Source organism: Biomphalaria glabrata, chromosome 8 (genome assembly GCF_947242115.1).
Source record: "Biomphalaria glabrata chromosome 8, xgBioGlab47.1, whole genome shotgun sequence".
NCBI classification, from domain to species: Eukaryota; Metazoa; Mollusca; class Gastropoda; family Planorbidae; genus Biomphalaria; species Biomphalaria glabrata.
Window position 1 is genome coordinate 44,138,735 of NC_074718.1, and position 21,992 is coordinate 44,160,726.

At 32.7% G+C, this 21,992-nt stretch overlaps 1 protein-coding gene across 3 annotated transcripts; it reads right to left on the bottom strand.

The window, feature by feature from the left end:
- Positions 1-856: 856 nt before the first annotated feature.
- Positions 857-20,322, bottom strand: LOC106059985 (protein cramped-like). Of its 3 annotated transcripts, none has more exons than XM_056037901.1 (22): positions 20,169-20,322; positions 18,716-18,975; positions 17,093-17,220; positions 16,635-16,782; positions 16,406-16,474; positions 16,246-16,294; positions 15,223-15,258; positions 14,234-14,292; positions 13,908-14,104; positions 12,843-12,990; positions 11,608-12,467; positions 11,042-11,290; positions 10,075-10,191; positions 9,367-9,489; positions 9,111-9,228; positions 7,634-7,686; positions 6,656-6,878; positions 5,283-5,348; positions 4,992-5,176; positions 3,567-3,752; positions 2,722-2,913; positions 857-1,854 (listed from the first exon to the last, which is right to left on the bottom strand). In XM_056037901.1, exons 1-22 carry the CDS (start codon positions 20,231-20,233, stop codon positions 1,702-1,704), a joined length of 3,684 nt encoding a protein of 1,227 aa, XP_055893876.1. In that variant the 5' UTR covers positions 20,234-20,322; the 3' UTR covers positions 857-1,701. The 3 variants fall into 3 exon arrangements, with proteins under 3 accessions (XP_055893876.1, XP_055893875.1, XP_055893877.1); XM_056037900.1 differs by having other exon boundaries at positions 9,111-9,231; XM_056037902.1 differs by lacking the exon at positions 20,169-20,322 and adding an exon at positions 19,959-20,087 and having other exon boundaries at positions 9,111-9,231.
- Between the last annotated feature and the right edge of the window lie 1,670 nt (positions 20,323-21,992).

Here is a 21,992-nt window from a genome sequence, read left to right on the forward strand (position 1 = left end):
TATTATGAATGGGTTCTGTTTTTTTTTTATTCTTAAATAGTCAGTCATGAATGACAATGTAAATCAGGATATTAAAAGATTGCTAAAACTTTAGCTCTAGTTACAATATATTAACAGCACTTACCTCTATTTTGTTTATATATTTATAACAGATAAAAAAAATATAAACTTTATCTCTTTATCATCTTGCAGGTGATGATGTTTAGTTGTCTTTGTTCAATATCGATGATGTTTAGTTGTCTTTGTTCAATATCGATGATGTTTAGTTGTCTTTGTTCAATATCGATGATGTTTAGTTGTCTTTGTTCAATATCGATGATGTTTAGTTGTCTTTGTTCAATATCTTCACTCTTTAAAGGAAATGTTTCCTGGGTTGTTTTATTTTTTTCATACATTAGACAGTTCGCCTTGGCCCTAGCATAATCTATTATCTTGTTTATCTTACCATTAGCTGCTAAATCCAGTGCCTAGACGCTCATATGGTATGAGAATGTTTAGTGTCAGGTTAATCCATAGTGTGTTGAGCGTCAAGTTAATCAATCCATTCTTAATGTGCAAAGTTAAAGTTGTGTGTATTAAGTAGTGTAGAAATGAGTCCCCCTGTGTTCCTTATAATCAGCTTCACTGTTTTAAGTTAGGAGTCTGTAAATAGGAATTTTCACAATGTAACATAGTTTGTGGTCTTCAGTTGACATTGTATACACCCTAAGTGCCTTGGTATCCCATTAAACATTTAGTTTTATAGTTTACCCTCAACCTGAGAGTCCTGGTCTAGCCCAAAAAAAATTTTTTTTAATTTTCATAAACTTATAAGCTTTGACAATGACTAGTTTAGAAAATAGAATGGATTTATTTGTGTGTATATATAGTGTTGCCCAAACTTGTTTCTAAAAGGACTACTTCACACATTCTGAGTGTGTAGCAGAGCACTTTTTGACCTACTAGTTCATTATTCCACAAGTTTATGGAACACCTATTCAGGCTTAAGTGTTCCGCAGAACACAGTTTGGGAAACACCGCTCTAGGGAGCCGCAAAAAGTAAAATTGACTTTTAAAGCTAAGCATTAAAAATGTAGAAATTGAATTCATTAAGCAAGTGCTCTTGACTGAAATTTTGTGTTCAAAACCTATGTTCTTAGTGTTGTAGCATTTTTTTTCCCCCTTGTTAATGTAAATAGTTCATGCCCTTTTGTGCATATGTACATAAAGAAGTAGCATTTTAAGGTTGGACTTTATATTCAATACAGTGTTTGTTTTATTAATAATCTCATGATTCTTAGCAAATAGAAATACTAGTTGTTGTTTTTTTGTATGTGTGTCTCCTGGTAAGGATTATGATGCTTTGTGTTCATTCAAATAAATGTAGAAATATATAAAGTATTAGTCTTATTTCTTCAAGGATTTCAACAAACAGCTGATATTGCAATAATACTTGATATTTATTATTTACAGTTTAATATTAACATTGCACATTTTAAAAAAACAATCAAATATACACAAATGTATGTTCTGGATTAATTTGCACAATTCCCTTGGCTCTAAAAGTATCATGAAGTCATGAGCTGGCTCTCAGTTCCAGCAGTCAGCTGCTTATGTTCTAAACTGATCTACACTAAGGTTAAGAAATGAATTAGCTCTCAGTTCCAGCAGTCACCAGTCCATGTTCTAGGCTGATCTAAACAAGTAAAGACAAGTTAGCTTTCAAGTCTCCATCCCATGTTCCACATTGATTAACAATTTGTCTGGTTTGTCAGTTATGTTTGTCCCTTGATGATGTTTCTCTGCAATTTGTGCTGCCATGGATTCAAACTTGCTGACAAAATCTAAACTGCCATCATTCACAAAGCCATCAACCTGGAGATGTAGCATGCCATTAAGGTGATTCATTTTCCTCAACAAGGTGATGTGAACAATGGTCAGGGACTAGGTTTCAGAACTTTCAATACCAATGAAAGGCTAAGATTTAAATCTTTAATATATGCCATTTAATCTAGCCAGATACACTGGGTATTTGTTGGGGGAACTTATATGTGATGATGCTTTCATTAAGTACAGAAACATGACATCCACTTAGTTTTTGGTTTTACAAGGAAACATTTTTTCTTCCTCTTCTGATAGAACTTAATGTTCTGAGCTGTGAAAACTTGATGAAACCACCACAAACACCAGCAAGTGATCTAGCAGATGTCAATTGCTAAATGTATGTTATCACTCAAAATTAACCCTATCAGACACAAAGCATTAAGAACCAATTGACACGGTTGTGACCTTTGAAACCAAAACTGGGACTTTAAAATAGTGTCAACATAAAACAGCACAAAAGCAGAGGGACTAACAGAACTAAAAGTCAGATATTTCTTCATGCATGTGTCACAGATCAAATTGTGACCTAACTAAAGGGTGGTAGAAATAATTTTTAAAAAATGGAAGTATGGAATAAATATTTCATTATATAAACAATTATGGCCACTCTTAAAACAATTGATTAAGGTCACAATTGGAACTGTGACACATAAATACACATGCAAAATTTATTTTTTTTATATTTCCCGTTAAGATAATGTTTTTATAACTTATCAAGTAACTATAAACTATGTTCCTGAACAGTCACACACAAAAAATAGATAATTTACGAATGGTAATAAAAAAAAATTTCTCTTGCATTCCTAAACAGAAAAACTCATTTATCCAGAACAGGCAACAGTTACAGGTGTTACGTACGTCAAGTTTAACCAAGGAGTCTTGAGAGGCTTCACCAAACAGCTGAGAGCTGCTCTCCACATCCAGGGCTCCAGAGAATAGGTTGATGGACTTCAAAGGTCCTGAGGCTAGAGTTGGAGATGTTCGTTGTTGAGAGTCTTCCTTTTTAAAACTAGGATCTCCTAAGAGAGAACTCAAGGAGATGTCATTCACCTGGGCCAAAAATGAGCAAACTAATTACTTTTGTAAAACTGATTATATATATATATATATATTGGGAATGACTGCTTTAATTTAAGCAAAGTGAAAAATAGGTCAAATGATAAAGAGTATAGACAAGAAATGAATATGGTTACAATAAAATTGGTTGGTGAATCCATTTTTGGTATTTTCACAAGTTCAATCTGACAACCCAAAGCCCTAAGTATGTCCTTGTTTAGGTTTTTAAAAAAAATTCCTTTTTATGAATTAAAGCAAATAGAAATCATTTGAACACACACTCTAGATCAAGCAATAATACACTTTATAATTCAATGTCAATGACCCTACTGACTAAATAAACTGATTTTAGATTATGAAACAAGATTGTCTCCCTATTTAAAGGTTCCCAAACTCAGAAATTGTAATTTCTCTAATTTTCTAGTTTATTAACCAATTATTTCCCCTTAGATTATTTCTCTTCTATGTAGAAAGTGAAAACTAAAAGACAAAATGCAAAAAAAAAAAAAAACTTCCTGTTTACATTTGTGTGGCAACCTTGACAGATAGATCATGTGACAAATAGAAATGAATGAAAGAATAACAAAGAAATGAAGTTGGAATTCATAACCAAGACACTCAAAATAGTGAAAAAAAAAACACTTTACCTCTGAATGTTTATTCAACATCAAAGAAGTAGAAAATGAAGCATCCGAAGAGTCCTCAAAAAATGCATAGCTTAAACTAGAGGGAGTTGACTTAGTCTCACTGGAGCTGGTAATAGCCACAGGATCCGACTGAGTCTTAAAGGAAGAGGACTCCCCCAGGATGGCACTAAGAGATATCTCTCCAGACTGAAAATAAATGTGAAGACACTAGTAATGCTATTAAACAAGTTGCTAAGTATTTTTGTCATTAGCTTTAAGCTGTGCACAGTTTTAAACAATAGTTGTGATCACTTTCGCAAAGCACATTTTTTTATTCTCATAGTATGCTCAGTGTGTTATGGGCCAATTTCTTTTGTGGACCCATGTGGGAAGGGGGTAAAGGTCTTGCTTTTAGATGCTCAACAAACACAGCACAACTTGTCAGTTTTCAAATAAGAGCCCTCCTTGATAATTTTACCACTAAGCCACACATTCTACAACTGGAATAATGAAAAGATTTTTAAACAAGAAGAAATATATTTTCATGGACCCAAGATGGAGGCAGCAAATGTTTCACTGTTTAGCTTAAGTTTAGCTTGTTTTACAAATATCCAATTCTTTATTTTCATGTCCTTTTTATTTTAGCACTATACCATAAAAGTTGTTTGGTTGTTGCTTTTTTTTTTTTACACAAATAATAAAAACAATGACATTGGCTAGTCATAATTTATGTTAATCTAAAGAATGGTCAGAAAATGGAAAGAGATTGTTAAATTAAGGACTTACTTCTGAGGTTAAACAAATGGTCAGAAAGAGATTGTTAAATTAAGATCTTACTTCTCAGGTTAAACAAACGGTCAGAAAGAGATTGTTAAATTAAGCTCTTACTTCTGAGGTTAAACAAATGGTTAGAAAGAGATGGTTAAATTAAGATCTTACTTCTCAGGTTAAAAAATGGTCAGAAAGAGATGGTTATATTAAGGTCTTACTTCTGAGGTTAACCAAATGGTCAGAAAGAAATTGTTAAATTAAGATCTTACTTCTCAGGTTAAACAAACGGTCAGAAAGAGATTGTTAAATTAAGCTCTTACTTCTGAGGTTAAACAAATGGTTAGAAAGAGATGGTTAAATTAAGATCTTACTTCTCAGGTTAAAAAATGGTCAGAAAGAGATGGTTATATTAAGGTCTTACTTCTGAGGTTAACCAAATGGTCAGAAAGAAATTGTTAAATTAAGATCTTACTTCTCAGGTTAAACAAACGGTCAGAAAGAGATGGTTAAATTAAGCTCTTACTTCTGAGGTTAAACAAATGGTTAGAAAGAGATGGTTAAATTAAGATCTTACTTCTCAGGTTAAAAAATGGTCAGAAAGAGATGGTTATATTAAGGTCTTACTTCTGAGGTTAACCAAATGGTCAGAAAGAGATTGTTAAATTAAGATCTTACTTCTGAGGTTATCCACTGCTGATTGGAAGCATCAAGTTTTAACGGAGATGGAAACAGGATAGGTGTTTGGAGAAAGCTAGCTAATGAGATTCCAGTGTGTGTAGGGGTACGCAGGACGGGGGTGGCAAAACTCATATCTGGCACATCTGAATCACTTTTCAGTTTGGTAGGAGTACAGAGCAATCCTGTTAATAAAAAATAATATATTTGTATTGAGAAGATAACAGTTTTTTAATTCAACTTAACTTCAATTATAGAATGGCTTTCAACTCTAGCTTCAATTGTACTTACCAGAAAAACCTTGCACAGATTTAGGTAAAACAAGTTCTAGGAATTTATCCCCAGCATCTGGACCCACTGGAACAAATAGAAAGATTGTAATTCAACAACTAAACTCACTAAATTTATAATTCAACAACTAAACTCACTAAATTTATAATTCAACAACTAAACTCACTAAATTTATAATTCAACAACTACACTTACTAAATTCATAATTCAACAACTAAACTCACTAAATTCATAATTCAACAACTACACTCACTAAATTCATCAGACTTACAATAGACTGGAAAATGTGTGTCAGAGGTTTAGAGCATTATTCATGTGTGTACATAGATTTATGTTTGTATACAAACAACTTTTAGTTTAATTTCATTATTTACATCTGCCTATAATTATTAATTGTACAACTTAATTGTACAATAAAATAAAAACTTAAAAGTAATTCAGAACCTCTACAAGCAGGCCACTAGTGCTGTGTACTTCAACAACAACCACGGAGTGAGACAAGGCTTCCTACATTCACCAACTCTTTTCAATATCTTCCTTGAAAGGATTAAGGAAAATGCTCTCGCAGACTATGAAGGTACTGCAAGTATTGGAGGAAGAAGAATTACTAATTTGCACTTTGTGGACAACCAAGATGGTCTCGCAGACATAGAAGAGTTGGCTGACTTGGTGACGTGCATAGACAAAAAAACTTTTGCAGCATACGGCATTCTAATCAATGCCAAAAAAAAACCCACAAATTATGACCAATTGTCAACAGGGCTTTAAAAGGGACATCAGTATTGGAGGTGAAAAGCTGACAAGTGCCAGTAGTTTCAAGTACCTAGGAGATATTGTCTCAGATGAAGGAACCAAACCTGAATTACTGGCCACAGCGGCACTTGCAAAAATCAAAACAATATGGAAAAACAAAGGCATAGCCCTCGACAAGTTCTGTCGACCATCCTTGTCCATTCCTCTCTGTCTTTTGCCTTTCAATGAAAGGGTCATCAATTCTTTTATGTTGTCTTTCAATCACTTTCTCTGTCTGTCTCTTGCCATAGAGTTTTAGTTTGCACTTTTTGACAGTATTTAGCAGGTCATAATGAGGTCCAATTGCTGTACTGATCCTGTTTCTAATCTTTTTTTTAATCCGGTCTTTGTATGTGATACCTAGGATCTTTCTGTAGCATCTCAATTCCATTGCTAGGATCCTCCTCTCTAGTTCTGTTGTCAGTGTCCAAGATTTTCAAGCATATAAGAATGTGGCCATGACAAGGGAGCGCATCAGTTGTTCAGCAATTTGTAACTTTTTACACAAGATGTTTGGAAGCACTGGAATAGTAGTGAAAGAAGTTAAACATTAAAAAGTTAATATGTCAACATGTACTTACAGTCAGATACAGATGATAAGGAAATGTCTCCAAAGTCGGAAATGCTGACGTCGCCCTGTGATGTCAGAGGAGGTGCTAATGTTTTCGGTGAGGAGGTGCCAGAAAGGTTGGCAGAAGTTGTGGCTACAGTGAGAGTGTACATTGGCAGGATAGGTGATGAGGTTCTGGTGAGGTTTTGGTCTGAAATACTTATTGAACACACAGATGAACAGTCCAGAGGTTTCTGCAAAGAGAGATATTTTATTGGCATGAGTTGAATGCATCAATTTAGCTATATTTGTATATTTAGCACCCATAGAAAAGATACCAACCACAGAGCTAGACAGGCCTTAGAGAGGAACTCCCATGGCACAAGACGCAGAGAAAGTCGAAAGAATGTGGTGACAAAGTGTACTAGATGAAGCCGAGAGGACAGGAAGGAGTTGGTAAGCCATTAAAAAACTAGCAAGAGACAGCGGAGAATGGCATGTTTTAACCGAGGCCCTTTGTTCCGTGAGGAAAACAGAGGAAGGATGATGACGATGTACAATGTGCATAAATTAATAAAGACCAACTAACCGAACCCAATGATTTAAAAACTGACATTTTTTTCAAAACTAGGCTGTTTGTACGTTGTGTTGGTATTAATTAAAATGTAATTAAAATCAATAAATCAGCATTAAACTAAAAACAGGTTATGTCAAAAATGTTAGCAGGCTTTGTGACTTAATATTCGTGTCAAATATTTGTATTCTATTTTCATTTCATAATTTTAATCTCTTTACTTGATGAACACATGTGATTTTGTTTTAAAATCAAAACCATCTAGGTCATTTTATCAGCTACTAATATGTTGAACATTTTTTTTCTGCAAGACTTCATCAATATAGTGAATTTTAACGCCAATGTTATGCTCTTTTTTTGTTGGTTTTATCCTAGCACGTTTCAAACAGTTGAAACAATGCAAAAGCTACAAGACAAATGCAACCATTCACTTACATCTGGAGCTGGAAGAGTTGATAACAAAAGAACTTCTTGCGACTCTGTCACATCTGAAAGTAATCAGGATTTGGAATAAATTTAGGAAACTAGATAAGCTCTTCTATGCCAACACTACTTGAAACTAATGTTGCAGTGTAACTAATGTTGCAGTCTAACTTAAGAAGTTGCAATGTAACTAATGTTGCAGTCTCTATTACTATGTTGTTGAAATGTGTATTAAAGAATCCAAATATGAACTTGTACTAACTAACAAAAAAAAAAAGACATTTCCAATGTGCATAATAAATCCTATAATTTTGCAAGATAGCATACTTCCTTGCCTTTTTTTTTTAAATATTGGTCAATGACATATAACACTTTAGCCAAATTTACTTAAAAGTAAAACAAAAAATTAGGAAGAGATAAAGGGACTTTTTTTTTTTTTTTAGATCTGTAGCTTTATGAATCCTATTATATAAAAACAAAACTTTGCTAGAAAGCCAAACAAAAAAACACTGTATCCTAGCAATGTACCCCAACAAAAACTGAAATTCTAGCAATGTACCCCAACAAAAACTGAAATTCTAGCAATGTACCCCAACAAAAACTGAAATTCTAGCAATGTACCCCAACAAAAACTGAAATTCTAGCAATGTACCCCAACAAAAACTGAAATTCTAGCAATGTACCCCAACAAAAACCAAAATTCTAGCAATGTACCCCAACAAAAACTGAAATTCTAGCAATGTACCCCAACAAAAACCAAAATTCTAGCAATGTACCCCAACAAAAACTGAAATTCTAGCAATGTCAGAACATATGTCCAAGTGATGAGAGGATATGAAAGCCTCTATTCTGACATCCATTGTTCTGAAACTCTGAAAATCAATTAGGACTGGACCATTGAATCAGAAAATAAAGTGTGACCCAGCAGTAATACATCTATACATTTGAATTTTCTTGGAGTAATTAATGGATTCTAAAAGAAAATTATATAGGCAGAAAGAATGACAAACACTGATAAAAAAAATATTTGTTACAGTAATGATTTTTTTAATGTTCATTACAAGTATGTCAAAATACCCCTTTCAGACCTTGCCATCTATGGGGTAGGTGATGTCGGCAGCTAACAAGGCTCTTATGTGGCCTGCATAATGACCAAACACATTTACTCTCCTAACATATCGAACCCAAGACCCCTCAGCCTAAGAAATAGCAATTTCTATTCAAAAATGAGAAATATATCTTTTTGAAAAGTTACTACTACAAGAAAATAAAAAAGAAAGATATTAATATGAAAGCATAGGTCAGTTAAAAAGACTTGATAAACTTAACCAAAAGAGAAATAGAACATATAAACCAACTTTCAAATAACCAATAACAACTACATAGAAAAATCTTAAGGCAACTCAATAAGAATCAGCAAAGCTTCAGGCAATTCAGTAAGAATAAGCAAAGCTTCAGGCAAGTGAATGACATTCATTCATGAACAAACCTTTGGGTAACTCAGTGACTGGTTCTTTAGGAGGTGCTGATGAACAGATGATGTTGACTGCTTGAGCTGATTTCACCATCTCTTCTGGCCCCATCCTAACTACCACAGATTTAGGAAGCTGCTGTCATGGAAAGTAACAGTTAAAATTGAAATAATGTTTAAATGTATATACTTTGATAAAAAAAAATTAACAATCAAAACTAAATAACGCCCTATTGACTTTTTATACAAACTATAACTCAAGACTAATTTGTACCTGTAAGTAAGGGCTCATTCCTCCTGGATCTATTTTAGGTACCAATGCTCTTTGTACAGATGAAGTGGTTTTTCTTGACATAGTTCGTTTTTTAAGCAATCTTCTAGGATTGGGTCCTTGTAGCTACAGCAAGAAAAGCAACAGCAGTGTTAAGTATTATTTGAAACTATATGTTGAAAGATTGGCATAGTTGTTTGGCATATTTGAAAATGCCAAAGAATAAAGTACTATAAAAATATAAAAAGCAAACAGTAAACTATGATAAAGATCAAATCAGACTAAAACATGCATTTGAAATCAAGATAACTACATCTGGCTGCTGCGGGCATGTTCATGTTTAAAGTAACAACTAAAAACTTAATTGTTGAAAGGTTTCCTGACATAATAATAATAATAATAATCTTTATTGTCCGTATGGAAATTTGTCTTACAATTTGTGCATTACACCAAATAAAAAACATTATAACTATAAGAAACCAAAGTGTACATTCACACCAGACTCACTCATAATTTACATGTGACAAACCTTATATCAGATTGTTCCTATTTAATGATTTGATTGCCAGGGGAACAAAAGAGTGTTTCTGTCTTTGCTATCAGTGTCTTGAATCTCTTTTGTGATGGTAAAATCACAAAATCCTGACACAAAGGGTGATTCTTTATTTCGAGGATCTTGTTAGCTTTTTTAGAGATATAGAACATACTCACCATTATTTCTTTAGCTGTTCTTTGCTGTTCCTCTAGCTGCTTCTGTTGCTCTTTAGTCAATACAGGTTTATAAGTGGGTACAAATGGAACACGAAAAACTGGATCTGGTCCAATAATCTAGAAGAACGGATATATGATATTTGTTTTAAAACAAGTTTTAGCAACTTAGAGCATAGTACAGTCAAACTCTAGTACGTAAATTATACACTACGAACTATAGATAGGATCCTAGGAATGGAATTAAGATGCTGTAGAAGAATCTTAGGTATCACCTATAAAGACCAAATGACACACAATAAGATTAGAAACAGAAACACAACACCAATCTGACCCTGTCATGACCTGCTGTATCAAAAAACACAAAACTAAAACATTATGGCCATATCACAAGGTCCTCAGAGCTTACAAAAACCTTCCAACAGGGAACAGTACCAGGAAAAAGAAGAGGCAGACAGAGAAAGCAATGGGAAGACAGAAAAAAAAAAGGAATGAATGGGCCTGTTATTGAAAGAGATTCTATTCAAGGCTAATGACAGAGAGGGAAAGAGGGTCAACAGATCTTGTATGGTGCCCCAACAATGGACCTCATTCACCAATCGTAAACAAACAACATTGAGTCAGGTGCTTCTCTATCTCTTCTATACAAATTACTATCTAATTTTAATCAACAATTTTTTTTTCTGTAGTTTTATCAATATTATCATGTGACCGTTAGTTTTGGTGAATGATGTCCATTAAAACAGACTAAGTGAAGTGTACTACATTTTTTTACTGGAATTAAATTTAAACTACTCAGGATATTCAACATTACCAATCATCAGTGAGAAAGTCATAGAACAAAGAGAAATGTTACCAGACTGATACAAAATCCATTAACAGTATAGCCCAATCTACAAAATGTAAAAAAAAAAAAAAAATCCAAAGGTATCCTTGAAATATGTAAGAGAATGCAAATTAAATAGCTTACTTGAATTGATCCAGAAGGAGGGGCTGCAACGTAAGTTCGAGCTCCAGCTACAATTCCTGGTAAAGCTTGATATGTTTGAATATGATTCATTGTGCTAACAACAGGATCTGTCATTGTAGCAATATCTTGCATTCTCTCTTTCCTTTCGGTTGCAACTTGCCGACGACCTAATCGAGACTTACAAGATGTGTCCCATCCACAATGACTGCAGGGAACACTTTTACTTATAGGCTTACTTTGGTCTGTAGTCTGCATGTGAATATATATAAACTTCAGTAAATATGCCTTAATTAATAGGTTAAACTCAGTAATGGTAAGTTAACCCAATAATATCCTAATGAGCCTTATTACACTTAGTAATATTACAATTTTTTAGAATTAAAATAAGATGCCAAACTTTTATGTAAATTACAAACATTAATATGCTTATATAAATTGTAATTCTTAGGAGATTGGTTAAGCTTATTTTAAAGATTTCGGTTAAGTTTTACAAGTTTAAATTTTGGAAATGAAGTTTTAATAAGAAGCTAAATTTTCTGAAATTTACATTAAAATATTACGCTTACAGTGTTGTAATCAGATAGTTCCAACGTGGCAATATTGCACAAGCGTCTCAAGACATTGCTCATTTGGTTGGTTGCTTGACACAGCAGAGGTGGCAAATGAAGTTTGGAAGGATTCTTCTCTTTCCATTCGTATTCCATTTTAATGACACTCTCTCTGCCGAGCAGAATACTTAAGTGAAGAAGGATAACACTGTTCGAGTTCTTCAGAGTAAAGCCTTCTGCTACTAAAGTTTTAAGGCGCACTATTTCTTTCTCACTCTCCTCTTTCAGCTCCTGAGCGGACACTGAGGAAGCGCCTTCATTTTTGACTGGAGAGGAGGAATTATCACTTCCAATAGGATTATCACAGATAGAAGGGAGCGGCGGGTGATCATCAAACGGCAGGTGTTTCTTCGATGTTTTGCCAGACTTTTTTTTCAGTTGTGTTGTCGGGGATATCACAGAAGCGGGTGGTGGGGATGACATTATCACAGGAGAGCTTAAAACGTGGGGAAGTGGCACAGGGGGTGGTGAAAAGGGGGCATCATCTGGAAACATGGCGTTCTCGTCCTCCATTAGAACCGCTGATGGGGTTGGTGTACTGCTGTGTGTGTCTGACAGAGAACTTTGAGAAACGCTGTGAGTAATAGTGGGGTTGTTAGGTGCGGTTGCTAGAGAAAGCAAGCACGAAAATGCTGGAGGTTCATTTTTAACCTTGCTGGTGTCAAAAGCAGGGTCGGAGTTACTCTTGGAGGACTGCTGTTCAGCCTTGACACTTCCACCAGGATCTATGGGGATATTGTCAGGAAGTTTGTCTTTCTCCTCTGGCAATCTCTCTGACTCTTTACTACTTCTCTGTTTCTTTTTGATCAACAGTTGAGCTGTCAAAGAACAAAATTGTATTTTATTTCAATTGATTTCATTACAAACAACCGGCATGCAATTTTTTTGTACCCTAATAGTGACCCCATTAAATGAATCCAATTTTATCAATTCTATCAATTATTGAACCAATTTCATTACAATTTTAACATAAAAATAGAGATACCTTATCTACTGATTAGCAAAAATGTGTATCTCTGGTAAAAGAAAATAATTGTATACACATATTATTTATACCTAAACTGTTCAAATAACATACTATTGCTTGGTAGTTAATGTTTTTTATTTTAAGTTGAATTTTTTTATTTTAACAAATTTTTAAAATGCAATTTAACTCAATGAATCAAATTGAAAATCATAATATTAGTACTAACGAAGTATTTTCTCTCTGTAATTTCTGAATGTCACATCAATTCTTGGCTGTTCTTGAGGTATCAATGTCACAGGTTTTAATTTGCAACTTGGATGAAGAAAAAATACAAGCTCTTCGTTTTGAGCTTCCGAGCCTCCCAAACCTTCTTTCTGTTATTTTATTTAAGGACAACAAATATCACTACTAACTTACAATGTTATCACTTGTAACAGACACAGCTAAATTAATCAACTTCTTTTATTAATGTCTATGTTATTAAAACACATGTTCATCAGCCTAGTTACTTCTTTTTCGCAGATTATATATCATTATATCATTAAATATCACTAACTTAGAATGTTATCACTGTAACAGACACAGCTAAATTGATCAACTTCTTTTATTAATGTCTATGTTATTAAAACACATGTTCATCAGCCTAGTTACTTCTTTTTCGCAGATTATATATCATTATATCATTAAATATCACTACTAACTTAGAATGTTATCACTGTAACAGACACAGCTAAATTGATCAATTTCTTTTATTAATGTCTATGTTATTAAAACACATGTTCATCAGCCTAGTTACTTCTTTTTCGCAGATTATATATCATTATATCATTAAATATCACTACTAACTTAGAATGTTATCACTGTAACAGACACAGCTAAATTGATCAATTTCTTTTAATTAATGTCTATGTTATTAAAAAAACATGTTCATCTGCTTAGTTTCTTCTTTTTCGACGACATTAATTTTCACTACTAACTTACAATGTTATCACTTAAAGACATTACTAAAACATTGATAAATAGATAATCTTCTTTTAATGTTTTCTTGTTAAAAACACATTTATCAAATAGCCTAGCACCTTCTTTTTCACCGATTCTCAGTCATATATTCCTGTTAAATGTCTGACATGCTAGACATCTACACATGTAAGTTTCTATTCTTAAAGGATACAAGCCTGATTTTAAGGTCTAGCATGATAGAGATCTACACATCTAAAAGGATACAAGCCTGTGTTTAAGGTCTAGCATACTAGACATCTAAACATTTTAAGTTTGTATTCTAAAAGGATACAAGCCTGAGTTTAAGGGGTTTCCACTTCTTCTCAAAGTATTTAAAAACAGATTCAAGAGTCCTGTTACATGTTACTTTCAGACGAACTCTAGGATTCTGTGACAAGGCTTGAACTTTTGCCCACGATTTGGAATTTTTCGGAGTAAGTTCTAGTGTTATGTGGCTTGGCAATTTATTTGTGGTGGATGAAGTTGAAGCTGCAAATAAAATACAAAGTATTTAGATAAAAATAGATTTTATGTTAATGTTTCTTGGCAGTATAAAAATAATACATTATTCTTAAAGCTTTTTTTTTTTTAAATAAAAAAAAAAAGATACATGCTTACCTTCAATCCTATTTAGCTTTTTCAAGCAGGTACAGATAGGAGTGCGAACTTTACCAAATCTGTAGATATAAAGTGATTTTGAAATGTTTATAAAATAACCTTATTTTTTTTATCATGATGTATTATCCTATCAGGTCTAAATTACATTTCATTGATTTGATGTAAGTATTATTTTTCAGAAGTTACTTTATTTAATTAAGTCACTTTTACTAATATCAAGATAACTATACCTAATTTGCACCAGATGAGGACCAACAATAATATAGATCTAATTGTTATATAATTATTTTCTTAATTAAGACGTATTTTCAATATTTAGACTAAGCATTGTTTGCACAAGATAGATCAACATTTGCAAAAAAATAATAATATTAATAATAAAATATTGATTATTGAGTTGTACATCTTTAAAACAAGATTTTACTCTTCAGTTGATCTAGATTTTGATAGTGCCTGGACAAGGTTAGCATAGAATCAAATCTAAAACCTAATTATCTTCTGATCCAAATCTGTATCATAGACCAAACATTCAGCTGCCAAAAATTACTTCTTAAACAAAAAACAAGAAAATTACTATCTCCAAAAGAATATTCACATTTGACAGAATAGTATCATGTTTAAATTACTAAACATAAATATAGATACTCCAAGACAGAAGAATAAAAAAGTAAACTAGCACTAATACATAAAACACTAAACTATAACTGACAAATACAAAAAACAAAACCTAATAAAAGGCTCAGAAAGATACAAAAAAAAAGATTTTTCTTATTCCATATGCTAGATTTCTACCCCAATGCCATTAAGGCATGGAATGGATAACTTGAATCAGCCAGGAAAACCAATGACTTTGTAGACAAGTCTCTATTAAACAAGCACAAGTTTGCTAACAAAGAATACACAGAGGACATAATAAAAATATTTTTGTCTGTAACTTTAAAGATGAAACCAAACTATAAATCTTCATAAAGAAAATGCAAACTACTTACTTTTGTTTTTTGCCTCTGGAAATAAATTTTGTTTCACTGTGAATGGAGATATAGACATTGTCAAAGGTGACTATTTTTACAAACATCTTCAGCTTAGTAATTATACATACTATGTAATCTAGGCAATACAATAGGCTTAGTATTCTAGCAAACAACAGAATTTGTAATCTAGGCAATACAATAGGCTTAGTATTCTAGCAAACAACAGAATTTGTAATCTAGGCAATACAATAGGCTTAGTATTCTAGCAAACAACAGAATTTGTAATCTAGGCAATACAATAGGCTTAGTATTCTAGCAAACAACAGAATTTGTAATCTAGGCAATACAATAGGCTTAGTATTTTAGCAAACAACAGAATTTGTAATCTAGGCAATACAATAGGCTTAGTATTCTAGCAAACAACAGAATTTGTAATCTAGGCAATACAATAGGCTTAGTATTCTAGCAAACAACAGAATTTGTAATCTAGGCAATACAATAGGCTTAGTATTCTAGCAAACAACAGAATTTGTAATCTAGGCAATACAATCTAAGGCTTAGTATTCTAGCAAACAACAGAATTTGTAATCTAGGCAATACAATAGGTTTAGTATTCTAGCAAACAACAGAATTTGTAATCTAGGCAATACAATAGGCTTAGTATTCTAGCAAACAACAGAATTTGTAATCTAGGCAATACAATAGGCTTAGTATTCTAGCAAACAACAGAATTTGTAATCTAGGCAATACAATAGGCTTAGTATTCTAGCAAACAACAGAATTTGTAATCTAGGCAATACAATAGGCTTAGTATTCTAGCAAACAACAGAATTTTTAATCTAGGCAATACAATAGGCTTAGTATTCTAGCAAACAACAGAATTTGTAATCTAGGCAATACAATAGGCTTAGTATTTTAGCAAACAACAGAATTTGTAATCTAGGCAATACAATAGGCTTAGTATTCTAGCAAACAACAGAATTTGTAATCTAGTCATTAACCTGTTCCAGTACGTTATCAATACACTAACTTTGAACTCACCCCAAGAAGATTAATTCATTCAAACATCTTTCAAACTGGGGATCATTTTCTGTAATTAGAAACACATATATGTATTTATATACTTTTTAATAATGAAAAGATTATATAATATTAAGAAATTATCATAAATTTTTTGAATTATCAGAAAAAGTCTTTTTACCTTTGACATAATTCCTCAACACCCCATAATTAATGAGTCCGTAAAGCTCTTGTGTCTTCATCTTCACACCTGGGGACATGCAAATGTTTACACTCGAGACTAAGACTAAGACTAAGACTGCTTTATTGATCCTTATGGAAATTTGATGTGATTACAAGGACTCTTTTCTCATATAAAAACAACACATTAAACTTAAACAGAATTTATGGAAAGAAACACAAACACTTACCACTATCTTTCATATTAACAAATTTGGAAATTTTAGCCCAAGTTCTATAATAGAAATAACGAACTTGCATCTTATCTTTCACAGGAAATCCACATAACCTGGCAGCATGGGATATCCTGTTACAAATCGCTTCAAAATTTTTACCATACTGCAAAAATAAGAATACTTATTGAAAAGTTATGGACTGCTTAAAAAATATCTAACAACTTACTTAAAATTTATTTTTTTCACAATTCAATAAACAAACATGAATCTCTATTGCCTTTCTCTTTTCTCTTCAGTTTCCTGCTATTTTGTACAGTCATGCATCAATCTTACTAAAATCTACATCAGATACACACCCCATAACACCAAGGAAAATATATTTATATTTAGCATTTGGACACAACCTTTAAGGTTATTTCCTGCTTTTGTTCAGTTTCCTTTTCACAGAATGGAAGAAATCACAATCAACCTACCTCTCCCAAACCAATGAAAAAATATTTTTTATCCTGAACACCCCACTGACTTCTTTGTTTATTCCAGGATCTCTGTAGTTTGGCGGTAACTGGCTTCTTCTTGCTGTCTTTCTTAGTTGGCTGCTTGGCTGTAACAAGAACAAAAGTAGTTGTGTAGAAAATGTACAAGCAAAGGAATTGTTTGGCAAAAGATTTAGATTTCCCCAGTAGGCTACATTGAGAGAAGCTTGTATTTAAAGCCTGGTTTTACAGTTGGAGTTTGTAGTATTTTCTCTCCAAGCCAACTGAATTTTTATCATTTCAGCACTTCAGGATATAAAACCAATACAAGTGATGGTATTTTCTTACATCGTGACTAATTGATTTTAACATGGGTCCCTCTAGCCCCACTGTCACTTATCCACTTTCACAACTCCATCAGCATCTGTTTACTAGATCTAAGTTCCTTTCTCTAGCCCCACTGTCACAACTCCATCAGCATCTGTTTACTAGATCTAAGTTCCTTTCTCTAGCCCCACTGTCACAACTCCATCAGCATCTGTTTACTAGATCTAAGTTCCTTTCTCTAGCCCCACTGTCACTTATCCACTTTCACAACTCCATCAGCATCTGTTTACTAGATCTAAGTTCCTTTCTCTAGCCCCACTGTCACAACACCATCAGCATCTGTTAACTAGATCTAAGTTCCGTTCTCTAGCCCATCATGGCTGGATGGCTGCCTGGTCGTGCGGTTAGCGTGCTGGACTGTCGTTCGGATTTATCGACGGTCGAGGGTTCAAACCCTGCCCGCTCCCATCCCCCGTCGTCCTGCGGGAGGTTTGGACTAGGAAGTAAACTATCTTCAACTCTGAAGGAACATCCGAAACATGTAAAACATTTTACAAACATTTTTTACAAAACATCACTAATGTTTTGCATATGTGGTTAAAGAGTGGGCAAGTTATCAAATATTTGAGCTGTAGTTCACAAATGAAAACAAAAACTCACACACTGTGCACAAAACGATTCTTAGGTCTTTAAAGTCTCCTGCATATACTGACTCCTGTCACTTTCCTTTCACCACTGTTAAGACTAGGCAGTTGTAGTTCCTGTTCTCAACAGTATCTTCATCTATATTCTTAAGCCACTGGTTACAGACGTCTTTAAATAAATTTTTGCTTAAAACTAAAGTCACACAATATACCTATCCAACTGGAGCAGTTATCAAGACCAATGTAAAATTATTGTGGCCAGCTAATCCTACATCATTTGAGGCTTGATTTGCCCAGTGCCACAACCCACTGCAAACCCCAGCCACTCAAAGGGCTTAACCAGCCCAGTGTTGTACCCCAGCCACAATCTTCCATGTCAAAAGACAGCAAACTTTACCAACAACTGGTGAAAAAGATTTAAAATTATAAACATCAGTAGTCAATGATAGTACTTTTCCAATAATTTCTCCTATTATTGTTATTACTTCCCCTGACATTTTGGTAACAATATGTTGGGGGGGTGGGGTATCTAAAGTGACATAAATATTACATATTATATATAAATATATATATATAGACCACTAAAACATTGAATGTGTCCTGACCATAACTAAAAATATTACTAGCTTCACTTAGATGTAAAACATCTCACCTGCATTTTGTTTCTTGGGCGTTGTCTGTGATTTAGCTTGCAAATGACCCTCGATTTCTTCTAAATCACCTATTCGATTACGTTTGATACTGAGCCTCTCACTTATTCTCAATGGCTTTGGGCATTCTTCTTTTGCTTTAAGATCTGAAGATGATTCAACCTTGGCGAGATATGTTTTATCATTGGCATTGGCTGGTTTCTGTTCTTCTACAGAATTACTAGATTGCTTTACAACTGTCCGCAATGAAGTGTTCTCTGATCTATTTAAACAGAAAAAGATGCTTTAAAGTAGCTTAGTCGCCTTAGTGGCTATTGTTATTTTGAAGTGCTTGATATTTTTCAAATGTATTTTTTTATTCCAACATTAATGTGTAGAAGATTGTCGATTATCAAGATTAATTGGGAATGATGTTCTACTTCTCTTATCTTATATAATACAGACGTTACTTCAAAAAAGATGATGATTACATCCTACATCATGCATATTAACCAATGACTTTTTCTTACTATATATAGTTATTTTATATGCTTTGTGATTCATCCAGTGAGATGATGTCGAATCTGAATCTGTTAAAACTTTGAAGTAATAGGCCTATCTAGTCTATCTAGTTCTATAGTCTACTAGACACTCAGTGTGACTCGGTCACCAGTGACCATTACACACTCACACACAAATTATATTAAATTTAAAAAACCTTTTTGCCATTTGACTTTGAGGCAGTCATATATTTGAAATTTGTATAATTTAATCAGGTCTAAATTTATTTATATTTATAATATAGAATTATAGATATATAGATATAGAATTATATATAGATCTATAGATCTATCATCTAATACTTTAATATGGTTACAATATGGTATCTTTCTAGACTCTAGAAGTAAGATCATAAATTCCTATGTATAAAATTAATATTATATTATATAAAATTATTTTTTTTTAGTTTAATAGTCAATAGAAAATAATGTGTGAATGATTGAATATGTTCAAGTTTCTAAATATGCATCCAATCAATTAAATATCAGACTAAATCTAGATTTAGTTAAGATATCTAATAATATACATATAATATAATTCTTGATCAAGATCTTCTACTAGAACTCCATACTACTATAATACTAGACCTCTAAATATCAAGATGGCTGCTTTATTTTACTAATTGCTGGCACAGTTTGCTAAGCGTATATAATATGTTTATAACAATCTACGCAGATTACGTTCTTAAAGACAAATAATACATACTTTAGTTGTACCATGTAATATATATTTATTAGCAGTAATACAGTAACAAATAAATTGCCATTAAACAACACGTAGAATATCAACAAGGCTACAAAGACTAGACAAGCACAAAAAAAAGCAATGGCGAACAAAAAAAAAATAGAACATCAATCATTTCAAAGTAATTCTATAAGTAGATCTATAATAGATCTAGTTTATAACCAGCCTGACCTTTTAACGTCCTGTATGCTAGCATCACCATCCTCTAAAGACAATTTACGGCGCTTTGGAGCCATTGTTACAATTTACTGGTACATCACATCTAGCTAGACCTAGCCTAGTTAGATCTAAATAAAGATATCAAAGAGAAGTAACAAGTGAAGCGGCTTGCCAGGATGATCAAGAATTAGAACATGTTTACGGCAGGATCAAAAACGCTAGTCTATCTACTTTTAAGTTTGTGACACGCATAGATCTTGTAAAGCATTTAAAACATAAAATTTTGATTTAGATCTAATAGATAAATTATTTATATTTAATCTCATTATATTTTTTAAATGTGCTATTAAGTAAGAGCTTGTAAACAAACTATATGAATATGTTGCTACAAATAGAAAAAATATATGCACGATTTACAGTCAGAAATCTATAACTAAAAATAATAAAACATATTGTTATTATTTTTTTTTAATATTCTGAATGTTAATGTAATGTGTGCAATAGTACTGCATACATGCTGACATATAGATCTAAATATATTCGTCTACAGTTTTTGGCTAACACTTATTACTCGACAAGCAAAATCTTCCTGTTCAATATAAACCATAATTAGGTGTATCTAATATTTTTTTTTATTCTCCTTTTAATTTCAGTATTGTTTATGCAGCCGTTAATCAAATAACATTGCCATAATTTTTTTTTCAATATATTACTCAGACAATGAATACCAAAATACTTCACACAGCGACAAGGTTCGTATATAGGCCTCTACACTGACTACACTATTCCGATATATGTGGTATAACATGTAGTTATTTGAGGCCTACCTTAGGCCTATGCACAAAATGTGGTTACTACTATTGAAAAAAAATCATCTAAACCCTGTTATTGTGTAGACTCGCACACAAACAAAAAGAAAGCAGAAAAAGTGTTATACTCATAATATAATATTGCTTTATAATATATATTATCTACACATAAAAATTAACCCTAAGCTTTCATAATTTAGACTAGGCCTATATATTTTGGTGTCTCGCTCCAGTCTTGTAAGTAGTTATATGCTTTAGCTAAGATTTCATCTAATGTTCACTTTTAAATGCAAATTAAAAATAATAAAATAAAAATGAACAGGGTGTGCTGTGGAAGTGAAGGGGGCTAGGTCATTTGATGCATATAAAGCCTTTTTTTTCCAAAAGTAATGCTGAAAGATCTAGCTTAACTTTGATGTATTATGTAGCTTATACATCGATTTCACTCTATATCTCTGTAGACCTTATATGTAGGCCTATTTTATTGAAATGTATTATTATTACGACTAAGCCAAAAGTTTAGCCTGTCTCTATAAGGTCTAGATTATTGTAAATTCTAGATATCTGGCAACATAAGCCCATGTATTTGTATAATAGCTATTTGTCTAGTTATTCGATAAGCTAAACTATTTAAACTCTCTTTTTTCGACATAAGAATAAAATAAGGTTTTTCTTCGAGTCCGAAGATTAACGAGTATACACTAGTGTCACTAGTAAACAGTATTTTCAGTGGATATATAGGTCTAGCCTACATCGTTTTGTTAAAAATGTATTTTGTTTTAATGAAATTTAAAGTTTTTAAGTTTTCACTATTTTTTTAATCAATTTGAATTGTTTTAAATTATGGTTATTTATTATTATGTTTTATTATTAACGTGCATGAAAAATAGTTAAAAGAAAAAGAAAAAAAAAAACAGAAAGAAAAGAAAGAGTGGGCGTGGTCAAATGCTCTGTTGTCAAATAGAAACCGCGTTAAAAATGTAGGTCGTCGTTAACGATTGGCGTATCAAAATGTTCATTCGCGTTT

What these genes read in the sequence shown, in the direction of transcription:
- LOC106059985 (XM_056037900.1), bottom strand. Translation starts at nt 20,233, where the DNA reads ATGGCTCCAAAGCGCCGTAAATTGTCTTTAGAGGATGGTGATGCTAGC. An exon ending in GTTGAGGAATTATGTCAAAG is followed by an intron (nt 16,295 to 16,405) that starts GTAAAAAGACTT and finishes TTCTAATTACAG; the next exon opens with AAAATGATCCCCAGTTTGAA. An exon ending in CAACTCTTCCAGCTCCAGAT is followed by an intron (nt 6,879 to 7,633) that starts GTAAGTGAATGG and finishes CTCTCTTTGCAG; the next exon opens with AAACCTCTGGACTGTTCATC.